General features: G+C 41.9%; 2 protein-coding genes across 2 annotated transcripts; both read right to left on the bottom strand.

Annotated features, from left to right (window-relative positions):
- Positions 1–1,312: 1,312 nt before the first annotated feature.
- Positions 1,313–2,869, bottom strand: LOC6497141. The gene is made up of 2 exons (XM_001962640.4): positions 2,709–2,869; positions 1,313–2,621 (listed from the first exon to the last, which is right to left on the bottom strand). The coding sequence occupies exon 2, from the start codon at positions 2,607–2,609 to the stop codon at positions 1,419–1,421; it is 1,191 nt and encodes a 396-aa protein (XP_001962676.1). The 5' UTR covers positions 2,610–2,621; positions 2,709–2,869; the 3' UTR covers positions 1,313–1,418.
- A 5,934-nt stretch (positions 2,870–8,803) lies between these two features.
- LOC6497140 (vicilin-like seed storage protein At2g18540) lies at positions 8,804–10,027 on the bottom strand. Its single transcript, XM_001962641.4, has 2 exons — positions 9,600–10,027; positions 8,804–9,543 (listed from the first exon to the last, which is right to left on the bottom strand). Exons 1-2 carry the CDS (start codon positions 9,897–9,899, stop codon positions 8,941–8,943), a joined length of 903 nt encoding a protein of 300 aa, XP_001962677.1. The 5' UTR covers positions 9,900–10,027; the 3' UTR covers positions 8,804–8,940.
- Positions 10,028–15,621: the final 5,594 nt, after the last annotated feature.

The raw sequence follows: 15,621 nt of genomic DNA, 5'->3' as shown, positions 1-15,621 counted from the left end.
GCCAATCAATGTTTGCGCAAAAATATTTGATTCTCCTTTTTTCCACTCCCTTAGCTCGCTCGGCCCAGCACGGCGGGTATGGATGGTCTTTGTTTGTGTTTTCGATAAATCTGTCTAGGCTTGAAATGCATGCCATGACGCTCAATTGCAGTGGATTAAATTATTAAAAAATGGCCCCAGTATGAGAACAGAAAAAATGGATACGCGAAATGAGAAACTCATATATAAACTGTTGAGACCCGATCGAGGGAACGGATGGCTTCGGATTAATAAAAAGTGGGAAGCTGCTTTAATTTGATTAACATGTAAATTGACTCAGGGGTCACTGGAAGCTGCTAATTTTCCAGATGAATATAAATAATTGTATTATTACTTGCGGTAAGGTATTTAATGCGAATCCTCGGTCGGGTCGTCTGTCGATTTCCATCTCGAGTCCCATTCCCCATTCGACTCGCAGCCCAGAAAAGAGAATGAAGAAACTAAATCGCTTTAGGCCAAGTGACCCTGGAGCCAACCGAAGCACAAATAATAACACAATTTTTTCTTGCACGCCATTTTCATATTAAATAACTTTGTATAAATTTCCTGCCTGCCCAGCTCTTCAGCCTTACCTTCGACCTGGGCCGTCTCTCATTTTTATTGTGTCACTTGAGCGACAGGTGGAAAAGTTCTCAGAGGTTAGCTGCTCTTAAAAAACGAGAGGTGCAAGACAGTTTTAATTAAACATAAATCAGCCGAGGGCGGCCAAACTTCTGAATCGTTGATTGTTTTATTAACTTGAACTGTTTCCTCCGAAAAGAAAAGCAGTAAGCAGACTTAAAACTGTAATGGAGCTTTAATAAAAATACATTCATTAGCTTCTCATAAATTTAAAAAACTTTCAACTCGATGAATTCATGAGGAGAAAATTAAAGATTCCAAAGCAAACATCCAGAGAGCGTCAGGCTGTGAAAAGGATACATCGATGAGGCGCCACATGAATGCCAGCAAATGTTTTGATTTCAAGTGTCAGGAATAACTCCCATCCACATCCGCACACCGGTTACTCTCAACGAGATATATAAAGACTTCAAATGGAGCTGCTTTGTGGGTTAGGCCAAGTAGAGCTCGTTAATGGAATGCGAGCACGTTGGTGTGAACTTTGAAAGCGTTTGACCTGCGATGGGTTTTGCTCTTTTCATGCTAATGAGTAACATGCCCCTCTTATGGATGGATACCTTTCAAGTAACTTTTATAGAAAGGGAGTATCATGTAAAGCACTTTATGAATCACTAAAAAACCCAATCATTTAATAAAGAAATTCTACCGAATGTGGCATTTATTTAATTTATTCAAATGGGTATATATATGGCCTATCTTCATGATTTCATTTGCACTTTCCAGATCCTAAACAGTCGATTCGTCACTCCCAGCCCCCCTCACTTGACCCACTGCTTGGGATTGATGTATATACTGGATATGGTGCCGCGGAGTGACTGCATCCCTTGGCAGCTGGGCACTGGCTTGGGTCGTTGGGCCACGTTCTTGATCCACCGCTGGAAAGCCTGTTCCGCATCCTGTTGGCGCTGCATCTTCGCTTGCATTTCCCGCCGTTGGGCGCTCTGGAGCTCTAGCCTGCGCTGCTCCGCCAGGCGTAGTTTCTCCATCTCCCACTCATGGAGGTGATTCTTCTGAGGATTGGGGTACTTCCTGGGCGGTACTCCTGCGTAAGAATTCCTGGGCGGTACACCTGTTTGGGGGTTCCTGGATGCGGGAGTGCTGCTGGCGGTATAAGTTTGCTGGGTTTTCTGCCGGCACCACTGCTCGTACCGCTCCTTCGACAAACGCTGCCGCATAGCTATCCTTTCCTGCATCGCTGCCTTTTCCGCTCGGTCCGCCTGCCGCTTGGTCTGGCGCTGTCGGCGCTTCGCCGACAGCCAGTTCTCGTAAGCCTCCGCTGCCGGGCGTTCTAGGCGCATAGGATCGAGGCGGCGGGTGAAGGTCAGGGGTGGCGATCCGCGACCAGAGTTGAGGCGAAGGGAGGACACGGTGACACTGGCATTACTGTCTTGCGAGGGTCGCATGCTCTCGTTGCGGGACATGGCTTCCTCCCAGCTGCACATCGAGGTGGTTGAGTCCTTGTCCTCCTCCCGGAAGGAGCTGAATCTGCTGCTGCCACTCCTGCTGCCACTGCTGTCACTGCTGACGCTGCTGTTGCTGCTGTCGTCCAGTTGGACGCGGAGGGTGTCCGGATCGGAGTCCAGCTCCAGCTCGGCAACCACACCCTCATCGATCTTGGTGTCGTCCAGGGTGCCCGTGGATGGGAGCGAGCCGCCGCGCAGGGTGGAGGTCTCCGTTTCGTCCAACGAGACGAGGTCGCTGGACGACACGGAGCTGCCCACGTAGCGCACCGTGCTGGGACTGCCCATGGCCGGCAGGAGGCTCCCCTTGTCGTAAGTCTTGATGTAGGTCCTGGAGCCCTTGGCGTGGGGTAGCATATCGCACGGTTCGTCGTCTTCCTCGTTCGAGCTGGCGGGGCTCTGGGGCGATTGTTTCTTTGACCGTGGACCGCGAAAGACCTCGCAATCGATCAGGGAACCCTGGCTGTTCATGCGACCCAGAAATGCCATTCTGCTGAACCTCTTATTTCCGGTAATTGTTAAAATATAATAAAGAAATCGATAAAAACAAAAATTTTTGGATTTTGGAGTTTAAATGAACCTACATACCTTCCTGTCTACCCAATTGTAACTTCAATACGTCGTCTGACAGAGACGATTTGTGAAACACTCTGTTGTCTTGAAAACCACTCAACTTTTCAGTCTATGGTGAAAGTGTTTGGGTCTAGGAGTGTGTATGGGAATAGCAAACAATAATCACTGACGCAAAACCAAAAGGTAAATTATATTTTCTGAATTTTGAGAGTAAAACTATGTTACCATATTGTTTGGTAAGTCTATTGTCTTAATTCACCTGAAAACTTTATGGGCCGATGTCTGCCTTGCTGCCACCCATCCGGGCCAAATAACATTTTAGATTTCATTTTCTATTAATATACAATTTAGCTATTTCTTGCTATTATAGGTCTGAGACCGCTCTTTGCCTGCCCGTCGCCCAATCGTCCTGCCTCCTCCGCACCATTTGATTGCCGTTGCCGTTACCGTGGCCGTTGCAGTTGAAGTTGCCGCGGCGGCCGGTTGTTGCTTTTACATTCTAATCGAAATTTTTATTGTTCGCAGTCACGAAATGTGTGCGACGTTGCAATGATGACGACAACTCGGCGTCGTCTGCGGTGATGCAACGCCGTAGGCAATGGGGCAGCGGGACTGGGGGGCGGCCAACTATCCAGCCAGCCCGTGGTGGGGCACAGGTGGTGCGGTGGGGTAATGTCAGTTATTTGACAGTGCCGACAGTCGAGTGTGTTGGCGGGGCAGACATGCAAGCTGCAATGCCACAGAGCCGAGCGTCTCGCCAGGCCAGCCACAGTACCCAGTAGCGGATTCCTAAAATCCAGACATAATTCAAAACATCAAAATAGTCCACTGCAAAAAAATATGCATTTTATAGCCATCTATAGATATATGAAAATACTCTTTAAAAAACAAATTAGTGCAAACCAGGGTATCCCAATGCAACCAAAAAGTAGTTATAAATCTAATAAATTATGATATGATATGATCAATATCACTGTGGAGGTGAAGTCCACGAGGTGACGACCTGCATGCCTAGGCGTGCGTGAGGAAACTCTATATATAGCCGAAGAATTAAAAATTTTCTGTAGGCAACCGATCTGAATGAATGATATACCAATCGATTTTGATTATTTAACAATATGCAAAACACATAAAAATATCAATCCTACAAAATTACAAACTATAAATATTTATATAATTGCCAATTAGCTGCAGCCTCATCTTCCGATGTGGTTATGGGGGATTCGCTCCTGGAAGAGCTATATCGTATATGCTCCAGTCGCTGTGTCTAAAAGCTAAGTCAAAATGTGCCACTTAGTCAAGGGGGCATAAAAATTGCCATACCGTGGCTCCACTCCCCTTATGACTTTTACCAAAATGCAAAAACAAAAGGAAGCAGTCAGCAGGTATCAGCCAGGAGGGCGGATGGCGACGTTCGGCAATGCAGCCGGCATTATTTTATAATTTACAAACAAGTTGCACGGCTTCAATGACGTTTGCTACACAATTTGCTTTTATCGAAAACAGACACATGTGAAAAAGCCACTGAACTGCTGAAAGCCCTCGAAACACAAAATTCCATTAGATGTCCATGTATTACACACATTTTTATTGATAGAAATCGAAATTATTTCCCCGAGGAATGTTCTTTTAAAACTTAAAGGCTTTTACTGGAAATAAACGTAAGGTTAAATGTTCTAGGTAAGTAAGACTAAAGTTATTTTGTTTAAATATGTTTTTCTTTTTGAGCAACTTCAACTAAATTGATGTCGGAATGTCTTTTATTTGTTGAGAGATGTTTAAGGTTGGAGACTAAATGGTAGCTTTGATTTTTTAAGGGATTTTCTTTAAACTCAAGAAAAACAATTTTTTCTTCACAAGCTTATCTTTGGAAGATTAATATTCCTTTAATTAGTTATCAGAAAGTATTCTCCCAAGTCCTGTTTACTAAGTGGTTTCTGATATCGTATTCCAATTATAAGGAAAAGGCCTTGCCCCTAAGGTTGTGCCTTAATAATTTCCGGATCAAAATTAAATGGCTTTAAATTAAGCTTAAATGTTGTGAAAATCCGTGCAATTAATTAGCAATCAACGCCGTAAAAATATCCGACCTCATGTTCAGGCCAAAGCATAAAGTCAGTCAGTCAGTGTGGCAATGATGTGAACTGGGAAGACGACTAGAATATGGCTTATTTAAGTCGGAGGCGCGTGTTAAGAACTTTCCAAGCCAGGCATGCAAACTTTTCTTCATATATAAGAGAGAGTGTCCTTCGCATGAGTTTGCTTCCTTGCCGACTTTACTGCGTGTGGCAGGCAGATTAAAGTGACAGACAGGGCTAGGCAGGCAAAATAACAAAAGGCTGTTAAGTCCTTGTAAGTGTTTAAGACGACAAGGGGTCGGCGGAGGCCGGGATTGGGGCAAGGACGAGCCCCGATGCGTGTTTATAGCGCTGTGAAATGAACATTTTGCAGGTGATTTAACAGTTATTAGATGTTTCAACCAAAAGTAGCTAGGATATGCCTCCTTTCTGCCTTTTTGCTTGCAATTTCCCCTGGGAAGTCTTTCATACTCTCCTTTACTTGCCTCCTTTTTTTATAATCCTGAAAAGTTTTTATTTGATTGCGACAAATATTCGCATCTCATGACCCGGCAAGTAACAGAGGTAAACAAAAATGTCAAAAGGCATTTTTGCAAAACAATTGCTGAGCCAAAAGTTTTCCTTCTCAACTTCCAAACTATGCTTGATTAAATAAAGATGCTCCTGGAGGTCTAGATATCCTGGAGGGGGAAAAGGATTTTATATCCTGGTGCATATTATGCGTAAAACATATTCTTGGAAAGGATTGTTGATGTTTTTGTTCAAACACACACTTTGTGACGGAAACTATAAACTTTTCTTCAAACAATATTTGACTGACAATCTTAGAGCCTAAATATTTTTTAAATAAAAGTGTAATAAATGCATTGTTTTGTGCAATAAACATTATGACTCCTTGTTTTAACTAAATTTAAATCCCAAGGGATGAGACGGCACCGACTGTAGATTTCTACCAAAAGTTTCGTGGAGGCAACTTTGGCATATTTCTTAATTAGCTTTGTGAGTTTCTATGAAGCACCTGTCACGATTCCCATGCGTACGGTCAGTCAGTCAGGCTGGGCCTAGCTCAAAAAACCCTAGTCTAAAAAAAGTACTTTTTTTCGCATGAAAAAATATTATGCGAAAAATGATATTAAAACTTTGTGAATGATGCTTTGTTAAACTTTTCATTGTGTGCTGAAAGTTTTCATGTGAGGGCCTGAAGTAGTAGGTAGTAGGTTGGCTAGTTCAAGACGGAGAGGGGGAAACCTATCAATGGCAATGGTAGTAACAATGGCCAATTTGTAACAAGGTTCTTGAGTCGCATAAATTATACGTTGCCCTCTAATTGGACCAGTCTTTGCATGGAAATGACGACGAACGTCAAACACCGTTGGTGACGACGACACTTGGAGCCCCCTTCGAAAATCCGTGGCACGAGGTGGTTTGGGGGTGGCACGAGGACATTTGGGGGCCTGGGAAATGTCCTGGCCCGTCCAACAGCCTGTCGGCATGTGGCATAAAGCGAAAAGCGAAAAGGCAGCAAGGCGTAACATGCGATAAAATTGAGTTGGAAACGTGTTTCAAATCTAAAATTAACAAACTGCCCCAGTCAGTTAGCGAGTCGCAGAGTCAACGTTCCACCGGGTTTGTCTGAACGTTAGGCGAATCCGTTCACTTCTTCGTCCTTCATGCCATCTGCCATCCAGTCCATCCATCCACCCATCCACCCACCTCCCGACTAAATGTCCTGCGAGGCAGCCTAGCCTGCATGTAAATGACTTTTTAATGATGTCCACAGTCTCTCTTTTTCGCCGTCTCTTTCCACTCTGGCCAGTGCGTCTTGTTCAAGTGTCATAGTTTGCCTAATTGCTGACATAATTTCCCATTTGTTGCCCCTCCATTCTATTAGGTTTTTTTTCTCAGTGCCTGGGCTATTGGTTTCATGTAAATGCGGGCCTGATTAGCGCCTGTAATGAATTTCAACTTGTTCTTAATTAATTGTTGATTTAAAATTCCTGACATGCGATTGGAACTATTCGTATTTTAAAGTTTGCTTTTTTATTAGCGCTTAGTGAGTTTGAACTTTAGTTCAAGATTTTTTGCATAAGACCTTATCCTTTAAATATGAATTGTTGTTTGGTCCTTTAAGAGAGCGTCCTAGTTAATGAAAGATGGCGATTTTGGACTCTTTGTCAGTGCAGTGCAAGAAACAAAAAAAGTAAGAGATAAATTGCCGTGTGTTTAGGTGGGAAAACAATGAAATTCTTACGCCTCCATGGAAACCACAACAGACCGCTTGCCGAGCACATAAATAATGCAATCGAAAAAGGAGATCCAGTCCGAGCTGCCATTAGACAAAGGCAGGTGAAAAATAAAAGAAAAGTGGCTGAGGGAGGCCGCTGATATGAAGGCTCTAGACAATGGGCTCCACATTTATCAAACTGATGTCGAACGATCAATAACTGTGGAGAGCAAAGCAGGACTTGCTTCTGAAGATGATGAAAAATGTTCACGACTTTCCCAACAAAAACAGATCTGGCTTATGTGGAGTGTGAACTCACCCAACCATGATCATGAGAAAACTTTCAACTCCTTTCTATAGTAATTAATATTTTATTATATCTCTTGAGTATTAATTTCAGAAGCTTATTCGAATTATTAATAAGATTTTAGCATAATATAATCATTTCCTTAAGTAGTCCAAAAAATAGTAAAATATTTATAGTTGACACAACGTGTCCTTGCTGTGATTCAATCAATGGGTTGCCAGAGCTGGATGCCAGAGCTGGGGTCTGGCCTGCTCAAGCTGACCATTACCTTGGCCATGTGGCCATGGTTATCAGGCCGAACTACGCACTACAATAATATCAAAGCTAAAGTGCGTAAACAATGCAAACAACCTGGCAACGACTTGACTCTTTGCCCTGGCTCCCCTTGACTTCTCGGTCAAGTTGTGGTGCAATAGCAACAATAACACCAGTTGCAACAACAACAATAGCAACGACAACAAAAGCAGCAAACGCAACACAAACTAGTTAGTGCAGACTACATTGATGACGAATAACATGCTTCAATACCTTCCAAATTTAATCCTGCCAATGCTCTATATATGCGGCACATGTCCCCTTTGCGGCCCCACCCTTTTTCCTCATCCTCGAGCAGCAGTATCTCCGAATAAGCGTTCGACTGGTCAAATGTGCACTGTCAGAAAAGAGTAGGTACTTGTTATTATCCATTACGCCAAAGGCATGACAGATAGGCTCTCATATGGCAGGATGTTTGGACCAAGAATGTTTTTAAGGTTTAAAAAGCACACATTCTTTATTTTCTGTGCATTTTCTCATATATACGGAGGTTGTTGCATGTGTGTGAACAGGGAAACCAAACCGACGTTGACCTCATCAAAAGGATTTCCAACGTCTTTTTGGTCTTTTTGTTTGCCCAGCTCGTACTAGCCTTTGACTTTGCTGCAAGGGGAGCTGCGAGCTGGCCGAAAGCAGGGAAATTGTGCAAATGAACTTTAGGCCTTTGGCTTTGTTTGTTTGTATTTCGGTTTCCTCGCCTCATCCCTCCCCTTTCCTTTTCCCCCCTTTTCCATCCATCCAATCTCAATATCCCTGCGATTCTGTTTCCATTCGGGTAACAGCTACTGGGAGCATACGTACCTTATTTTATTTTAGACCAATATAATTTTGTAACTTCACAGACAACAGGATCGTATACAGCATGTAGTTCTGAAAATCTAATGAAAATGGACAAAGCCCTAACCCATTTCCCCCACTGAACTATAATCCCCCTCGTCGTGGGCTTGCAGCAAGGCCAAAAATGAATCTTGTCCAACAACAATTGAAATTTTATTGAGTGTGCAACTTGGTAGTGAAGCTCAAGGATACATTTCGATTTTTGTTCCACTTGCTTGTGTGTTTTTCCAACGAATCCGTAACTATTTGCCATCAAACATATCCTCTGGTTCACTTATCGTATGAGTTACATAATTGCTTAAACTGTATATAGAGTTTTGGAATTGTCCAAAGATAAATATTGAATTAGTTTCCGAGAACTACCAGAAAGGTAGAAAATATTGGCAGCCCTTTTATTTTTCTAAACAAATTTCATATTAATTTAAATCACTTACGTAACTTGAATACAGAAACTACAATCGATAACAGAGTAACTAATTCGGTTGCTTACTTCTTTGGTGGAGCGGTTTCGGCGGTAACCTCCTTCAGAGGGTCCTGCCAGCGCTGGGGATTCACATAAAGTTTCGAGATTGTACCTCGTAGGGAGTCTATTCCCTGGTTGAGGGGCACTGGCTTGGGCTTCTGGCTCACCTTGCTAATCCACTTTTTCCAAGCCGCCTCGGCCAGGACTTTACGCCGCTCCTCCTCCTGCTCCTTGGATAGCATTTCCCGGCGCTTCTTCTCCCGTTGCGCTTGCAGCTCCAGCAGCTTCTTCCTTCTCCAGTTTTCCACCACTTGACGCACTTCGTCCTGAGATACATTCCGTTTGCCCCTGACGAGCTTGGTAGCCCGATTCGCCGAAGAGGCTGATTCGCTGGTGGGTTCAGAGATACTTTCCACATCGACTGCCTCCTCATACCGCTGAATCGCCGCCACCTGAGCCTTGTTCCTTAGCCACATTTCGTAGGACTCCTGTGCGAGTCGCTTCCGCATCTCCGCCTGCTGCTGACCATATTGCTGTTCCTGCTTTAGCATCACGATCTCTTTTTCGCGCAGCCGCTGCTTGGCGGAGTACCAGTTGTCGTAGGCCTCCTTGGGGTTACGACGAACCTAAACTAGCGACACTGATTTGAATTCTGTGGAGAAGTATGCGAAAATTCTACTACCTTATCTACATTATGCATATAATTCATGGAGCTTGAGTGGGAACTGAAGATCAGAGAAGGCACCGACTGTTTGGTTTCCTTGTACATGGTCGACCAGCTTTCCAGAGAGAGATCATCGGTGTCGCACTTCATAGAATAAGTGCGGCTAGTGACACTTGGGGTCGTTGCCTCTGGCGATGATTGGGACATGGGGGACTCGGTAGAGGAGGACGTGGAGCGCCGGAGAAGAGTCCTAGAGCTGTAGATCTCCTCTCGGATAATCAGCTCACCATACTCGTCTACATGACCACAGAATGCCATTTCGTTAATATTTTGAAAAAGTCTGCTGACCCGGGTGTATTGAAATGACAAAATTAATGTTATAATTTATTCGTTTTCTACTTTCCGCTGCGATTGACAAGGCTCTATTTTTTGAGTGGAGAGGCTGTCGGATCTACATTTGAGTTTTTGTTCCGTAATTGCTAGGTGTTGCACCGTCAATGTTGGCGTTAAAATGGGTGTCTGTTTCCACCCAAGCCCACACAATAAAGCCGGCAAAGTGCATCGTTGTACATATGCTGTGGAAAATTTTAATTACAACTCCCAGACACAACAGCAGCATAATAACATCGCCCGCAAAACGCACTGGCAGGACATAAAGAATACATATCGTACCTTGGTGATATGCCGACGCCAACGGTGCAAACCTCAGTGGCCGACACATCAGTAAATGGCGGCGACTCATTGACATTTCCGCTGATTACTTTATGACCTTTACGAACACAAGCGTCGGGATGCAGACTGATGCAGGAGGACACCGACGGATGCGGGGCATAACGCTATGACGCCTGTCGCAACATGACATCGTGTTTCGACGCCCCATCCCGTTGCAAGGATCTCCTGCACACAATTTGGCGGAGGGTATAATCACTTTGTAATGGATCTCGAATTTCCATTCCTTCGAACGAAACATGCAAATTTGTATGTCCTTCGTAGTATGTTGGAAACTGATACGACGCCATTTTTTATTTTCCAGTGTGGGACATTCCTTTCATTTATTTAAGTCTTTAATGAACTTTGGCAGATTATGGTAAAATATGGTCTGCAGTTTTCACGGCACTATGGGCAGAAACTCCAAAGGAAATATAGTATTAAAAATTAGGGTAAAATAAAAAATTAGTATTTGGAAATTAAAAATGTTAGTTCCAAATATTTTTGACCTTCTTTTAACTATTCTCCAGATGCTTATGAATATCCCTAATTGAAGCGTCAAAATCTAAGCGAATTTCAAATAATTTCGCGCACAAGACAAGTGCCACATAAATATTAGAGACAAACTGGTAACGCCGAAAATCTCAGCACTTTGTGACAGGCTAATTATGCGTGCCAATGATTTATAAATATTTTATAATGACTGCGCGACCCTGACTTCGAATTTGGTTATTCGTGGCATTAAATAAAATGAATGGGTAGGTGCAGTTGCATGCCTGCAGTTGCCTGGACCCCTAGTGCCTCTCCTTCCCGCCAAACCATTGTATGCAATTCGGCTTTTCAGCGCTTCATTTTTGGTCGAGTTTGTGTTAAACTGTATGTTTTGCGCATTCCTGATTGCATTGCGGTTTTATGACTTCGTTATTGCTAATTATACGACAGGATGCCAGGCTCTACTTTCAGCCGCAACCAAATTTTCAACGCAGAATTCTGTCATGAGGGGTATAGTAGTGGAATTCTTTTAAAAAGTGTTAATTTCAGGAGCTGATTGTGTGGTAAAATCGGAATATAGTCTTAACCCCAGACATATTCTTGCCCTAATTCCACCACTCTATGCTCGGATGCCTAAGCAATCATAGCATGGCTCAACACCAAAATTATAATGCATAAAAGTTACGAATTTCATGGCAAGCCTATGACACTTAAATGAATGCCAACCACTCAGCCATCAGCATTAAATTCATTTCACATGCGCGGCTACAGACAGACAATGAATTCATTCCGCCCCCACACCCAGAATCCCTCAGATTCCCTCTTCCACAGCTTGGATTTTGATTTGAAAATTGTAAATGCGGTCACGTATGTTATTATATCAAATATCTTTCATGGTTATGTTTATATGTCGGCTTTGTTACGAGCGTCTTCTATATTGGATGCTTTCCCTTTCTCTGTCAACAAATTAGCTTTTGTATTTGCAAAGTCACCCAGAGAACACAGTCTGGTTCATAAATCGAATACCTAATTTTTCCAAATAATTTTTAAGAGGCACTTATAGTGTTCTACAATTTTCGTTATTTTATAGACATATTTTTAATCAAACCCATGCGTTTTACCTACACCTCTCCTTAAAAACCACCTAAGCACTTTTCTTTAATCTTCCTTTTGGTCTGGTACATTTCATTTTAAATATAAACAAACCCCAGCCGATGGGGGATTGGGCCAAGTGAGTAGTGCAATCGCCAGACAACAACGGAAAGGGATAAAAAATAATCCCCAGCCTTCAACCAACACTTTGAACTGCACTTCCCTTCATTTTTTGTTTGCCAGAGACCGTTCAGCCTCTCGGCAGAAAAAAAAAGTAAAAATAAGCTTAAATAAAAATGATTTCATTACCTTGATTAGTTGGTCTCTTCAAATGTTCCCTTTTGCCAGCTTGTTTGCCTCACTTTTCTGCACAAACATTTTGAAATCCCGCGATGCCCTTATAATGGCATCAGGTGGAGAGGATGATGAGGCGGTTGGCTAGGACAGGACTTGATATTGAAGTAACATAGCTTTGCATTCGCCATTTTTTGGGTTCAATGCAAACATTAACCTCATTACCTTTTTATGCTGAATGAACACAGCACTGAAATTAAATTCCGCTTATTTTTTTATTGGTTTTAATTTATCTTATTGCTTTTTTTCGAATAAAATGGTTAGTTAGATTTTTTGGGATTAATAGTAATTTGAACGATATCGTATGTTGAACTATAGTGAAGCAGGATTTGTTCAATTTGGGAGAATAGTTTGAATAGAAAGTAGGGGAAAAATATAAAAAAAAATTTTATTTTATCTCATGGAAGCTCCTGTGAAAGTAGTAGAATGGTAAAGGTCTGAGAAACAAGTACGTCAATTTTTATAATGCAGTTAAAGTTCAAATAGTTTCGTTAGGCTAAAAATACTAGCACTCCATAATGAATTTTTTTTGTAAAAACCATCCTCAAGAAACTCTTGGAGGAATGTAACTAATATCCTCTTAACAAGTCCCCTTGAAGCTCCATAACTCTCCTTATTATTCCCACAATTTATGCAATTTGCAAGACTTCCACTCGCACCTGTGAAGCGTTTCGAAGAAGGCCACTTTCTTTCCACCAACTTTGCTTCCGAGGAGTGCGAAAAGCAGCTTAATTAAGCATAATAGGGCAGTCCTTCTGCCTGCAGCTTCTCGACCAGTTTTGCAATTTTTTTACTACCGTCTAAGTAGCTGTTGGTAATTTGTGCTTAGCCACACTACAGACGAACACTTTGGGGAGGTGATGTGGATCTTGCACCGTTTTAATTGCATTTCCTCTGTTTTTGATGCCTTTTGAATTTATAATGCCATTGGTTTGCCGTCGTTCCCAAACACTTCTTTCTATTTTTCCGTTGCACGTTTCTAGCAAAAAAATAATTCAATTAATTCCAAGCGGACAGGTGTAAGGCAGCTACACTTAATATTAATCATACGCCCCGTGAACACAGAAAAAAAGGCAGTAAGAAGCGTAACCGTAAAAAAAGCATGGTCCCTCGCTGACTAGCATTCGTATCTAATAAACATGTTTATTTCATTAGAGCTACACATGCGGCTACTTCACTCGGCTGCTCCACTCCTCTATCCTTCGAAAACGACACCCCAAGGGACATCATTTGCTCGAGACCCAACGATTTCGACATGAAAAATGCGTTCGCGAAAAGTTGCCACGATTCTGCTCTCTCTTTATGATTGGGGATTTTTCGTGGAACCACTAATGTGCCATAGCAGCCTCGATTTGGTTTTTTTTTATCCGCAACTCATGGTTGGCTTTTGCCACCGAGCCTGTGCTCTCAACATCATTACAAATAAATTGTGCGTGAAAGATTCATTTCGCCAGATCCGACACGGTCCAATGATAGGCATGTTTTTGGGACGAAACTTTGAGATGTTCTAGGTATTCAAAGGTAGGGAAATAGGATTCTGTTTGCTTTAAAGTCAAGGTTCAGAGATAAAGCCTAGGGCCGTCTAAAGGGCCTTTTGATAACTTTATTTCATGACATGCTTAATAACATATTTATGTTAAAATTCAATATAAAATGTTTAGTTATTAGGTATAGTTTTGATTACCCTTTTTAAATATATCTATTTGAATTGGATTTCCCTCTCTAGTTGATTTTTATGGCAACTGTTCTGCTTGTCTAACAAATTCCATTTATCTGTCATCACTCTAACCGCACTTATCCATGCATCTCGAAAAACTTGCATACAATCCAAACTTTAAACTACCGACACACAGTCCAAACGAAGTTCCTCGGACAACAACCGAGTGCGCGGACAAAACTTGCTCCTCTCAGGTTGCCTCTGATCCTGATAGTATACACTTTATGCCTGTGTCACATTTCCGCTTACTTGAAATTATTAATTACCGAAATTTGGAGACACGGCAGCCATGGCTTCGGGTTTGTCGGCTGTGTGCGGATGCTCCGAGAATCTTGTCAGCAATTCAATTAGTGGACGGTTGCATTTATCTTATTTAAATGCAGCATACTTTCAAACTAGTGCACACAGTTGGTTTTCGAGTCGGTGAGTGAGTTTCTGAGTGAATTGGGTGATGAGATTGCGGGGGCGTTGTTATGACGACAACAACGTCAACGACAACGTCACGCCAACAACTCGAAGGGAACTCGGGACTTATGCAGTGACGCAACCAATTATGGCTTAGGGGCAACTGTAACTGCACCGTCTCGCCGCCTTCTTTCCAACAAACTTGTCGCTATCCGAGTGTCTGTTGTGGTCGACTGTGTCTGCTTCGAGTCTGCCATCCAAGCCAACATTCTCCACAAGTCATTGCCTTAAAAACTGTGTCAATCCAGAGTTCATATGACACGTAAAATTTGATTTTGTCGCATGTGAGAGTGGCTCAACATTTTCCAAACTATAAAGTCAAGGAATATTGCAGGAGATTTTGTTTAAAAGTTTCCTAATTCAATAAGTCTAATAGAATTTGAGAACATTGAGAGACCGAAACTGGTGGCTAAATATAATTTGATTTAATATTCAGGTTTTTTCTAGAAAAATACACTCCGCAGGGGCTTTCTTCAAAAATATTTTTGTTTCAATCATTTGACTATTGGATTTTTTTGCGGCAACCCATTGAATAATTAGAGCAATTTTAAAGGAATTTTTGAAGCCAAAGAGAAATTTTCCGAACGTATATAAAATTATTCGGAAAATGTAATAAATGGAAAAAAAAAAACGTGTGGGAAAAACAACATTTTTTTGTTCTATAAAATTGTACATGTTTTTTAATAAGGAAAGAATTATTTATTTTTTCATATCGCCATGTAGACGCAAATATTTTATTGTTGATATTGAATTACAAAGGTTTTTTTTTATAAATATTGCCTAACAACCGAAAAGTTTTATTTTCTATTAAAAATGTCCTTAATTCCTAAAATTCTTAATTCAAATCTAAATATAGGCTTTAAGTTAAGGATAAAGAGCACACAGAAACATTAAATTTTCGAAACTTTCTCATCGGGCATGAGTTAATTAAGTAAATGGACTCTGTAAGGACGATGGCTCAGGTTTTCGTGTTTTACTTTCCCGATTCTTTTACTTTATTTTTGCTTACTTACTTACTTATCTGATTTGTTTGTGGCTGGCAGGGGAACAGAGTCTTGTCCTTCGAAACGAATTGTGCGTGAGCTGCCAAGAAATTAAGGACATTCATCGAACCATTGAAATGTGGGGGACTTTTCAATCCAGTATCCTGTATTTCGGTTTCACACATTTTAATTATATTAAATTGATTAACCCCAAGTAGGTAGTTTGTCA

The sequence above is a fragment of the Drosophila ananassae genome, chromosome 3R, assembly GCF_017639315.1.
Source record: "Drosophila ananassae strain 14024-0371.13 chromosome 3R, ASM1763931v2, whole genome shotgun sequence".
In the NCBI taxonomy this organism is placed as follows: Eukaryota; Metazoa; Arthropoda; class Insecta; order Diptera; family Drosophilidae; genus Drosophila; species Drosophila ananassae.
This window is presented reverse-complemented; position numbering and strand designations above follow the sequence as displayed.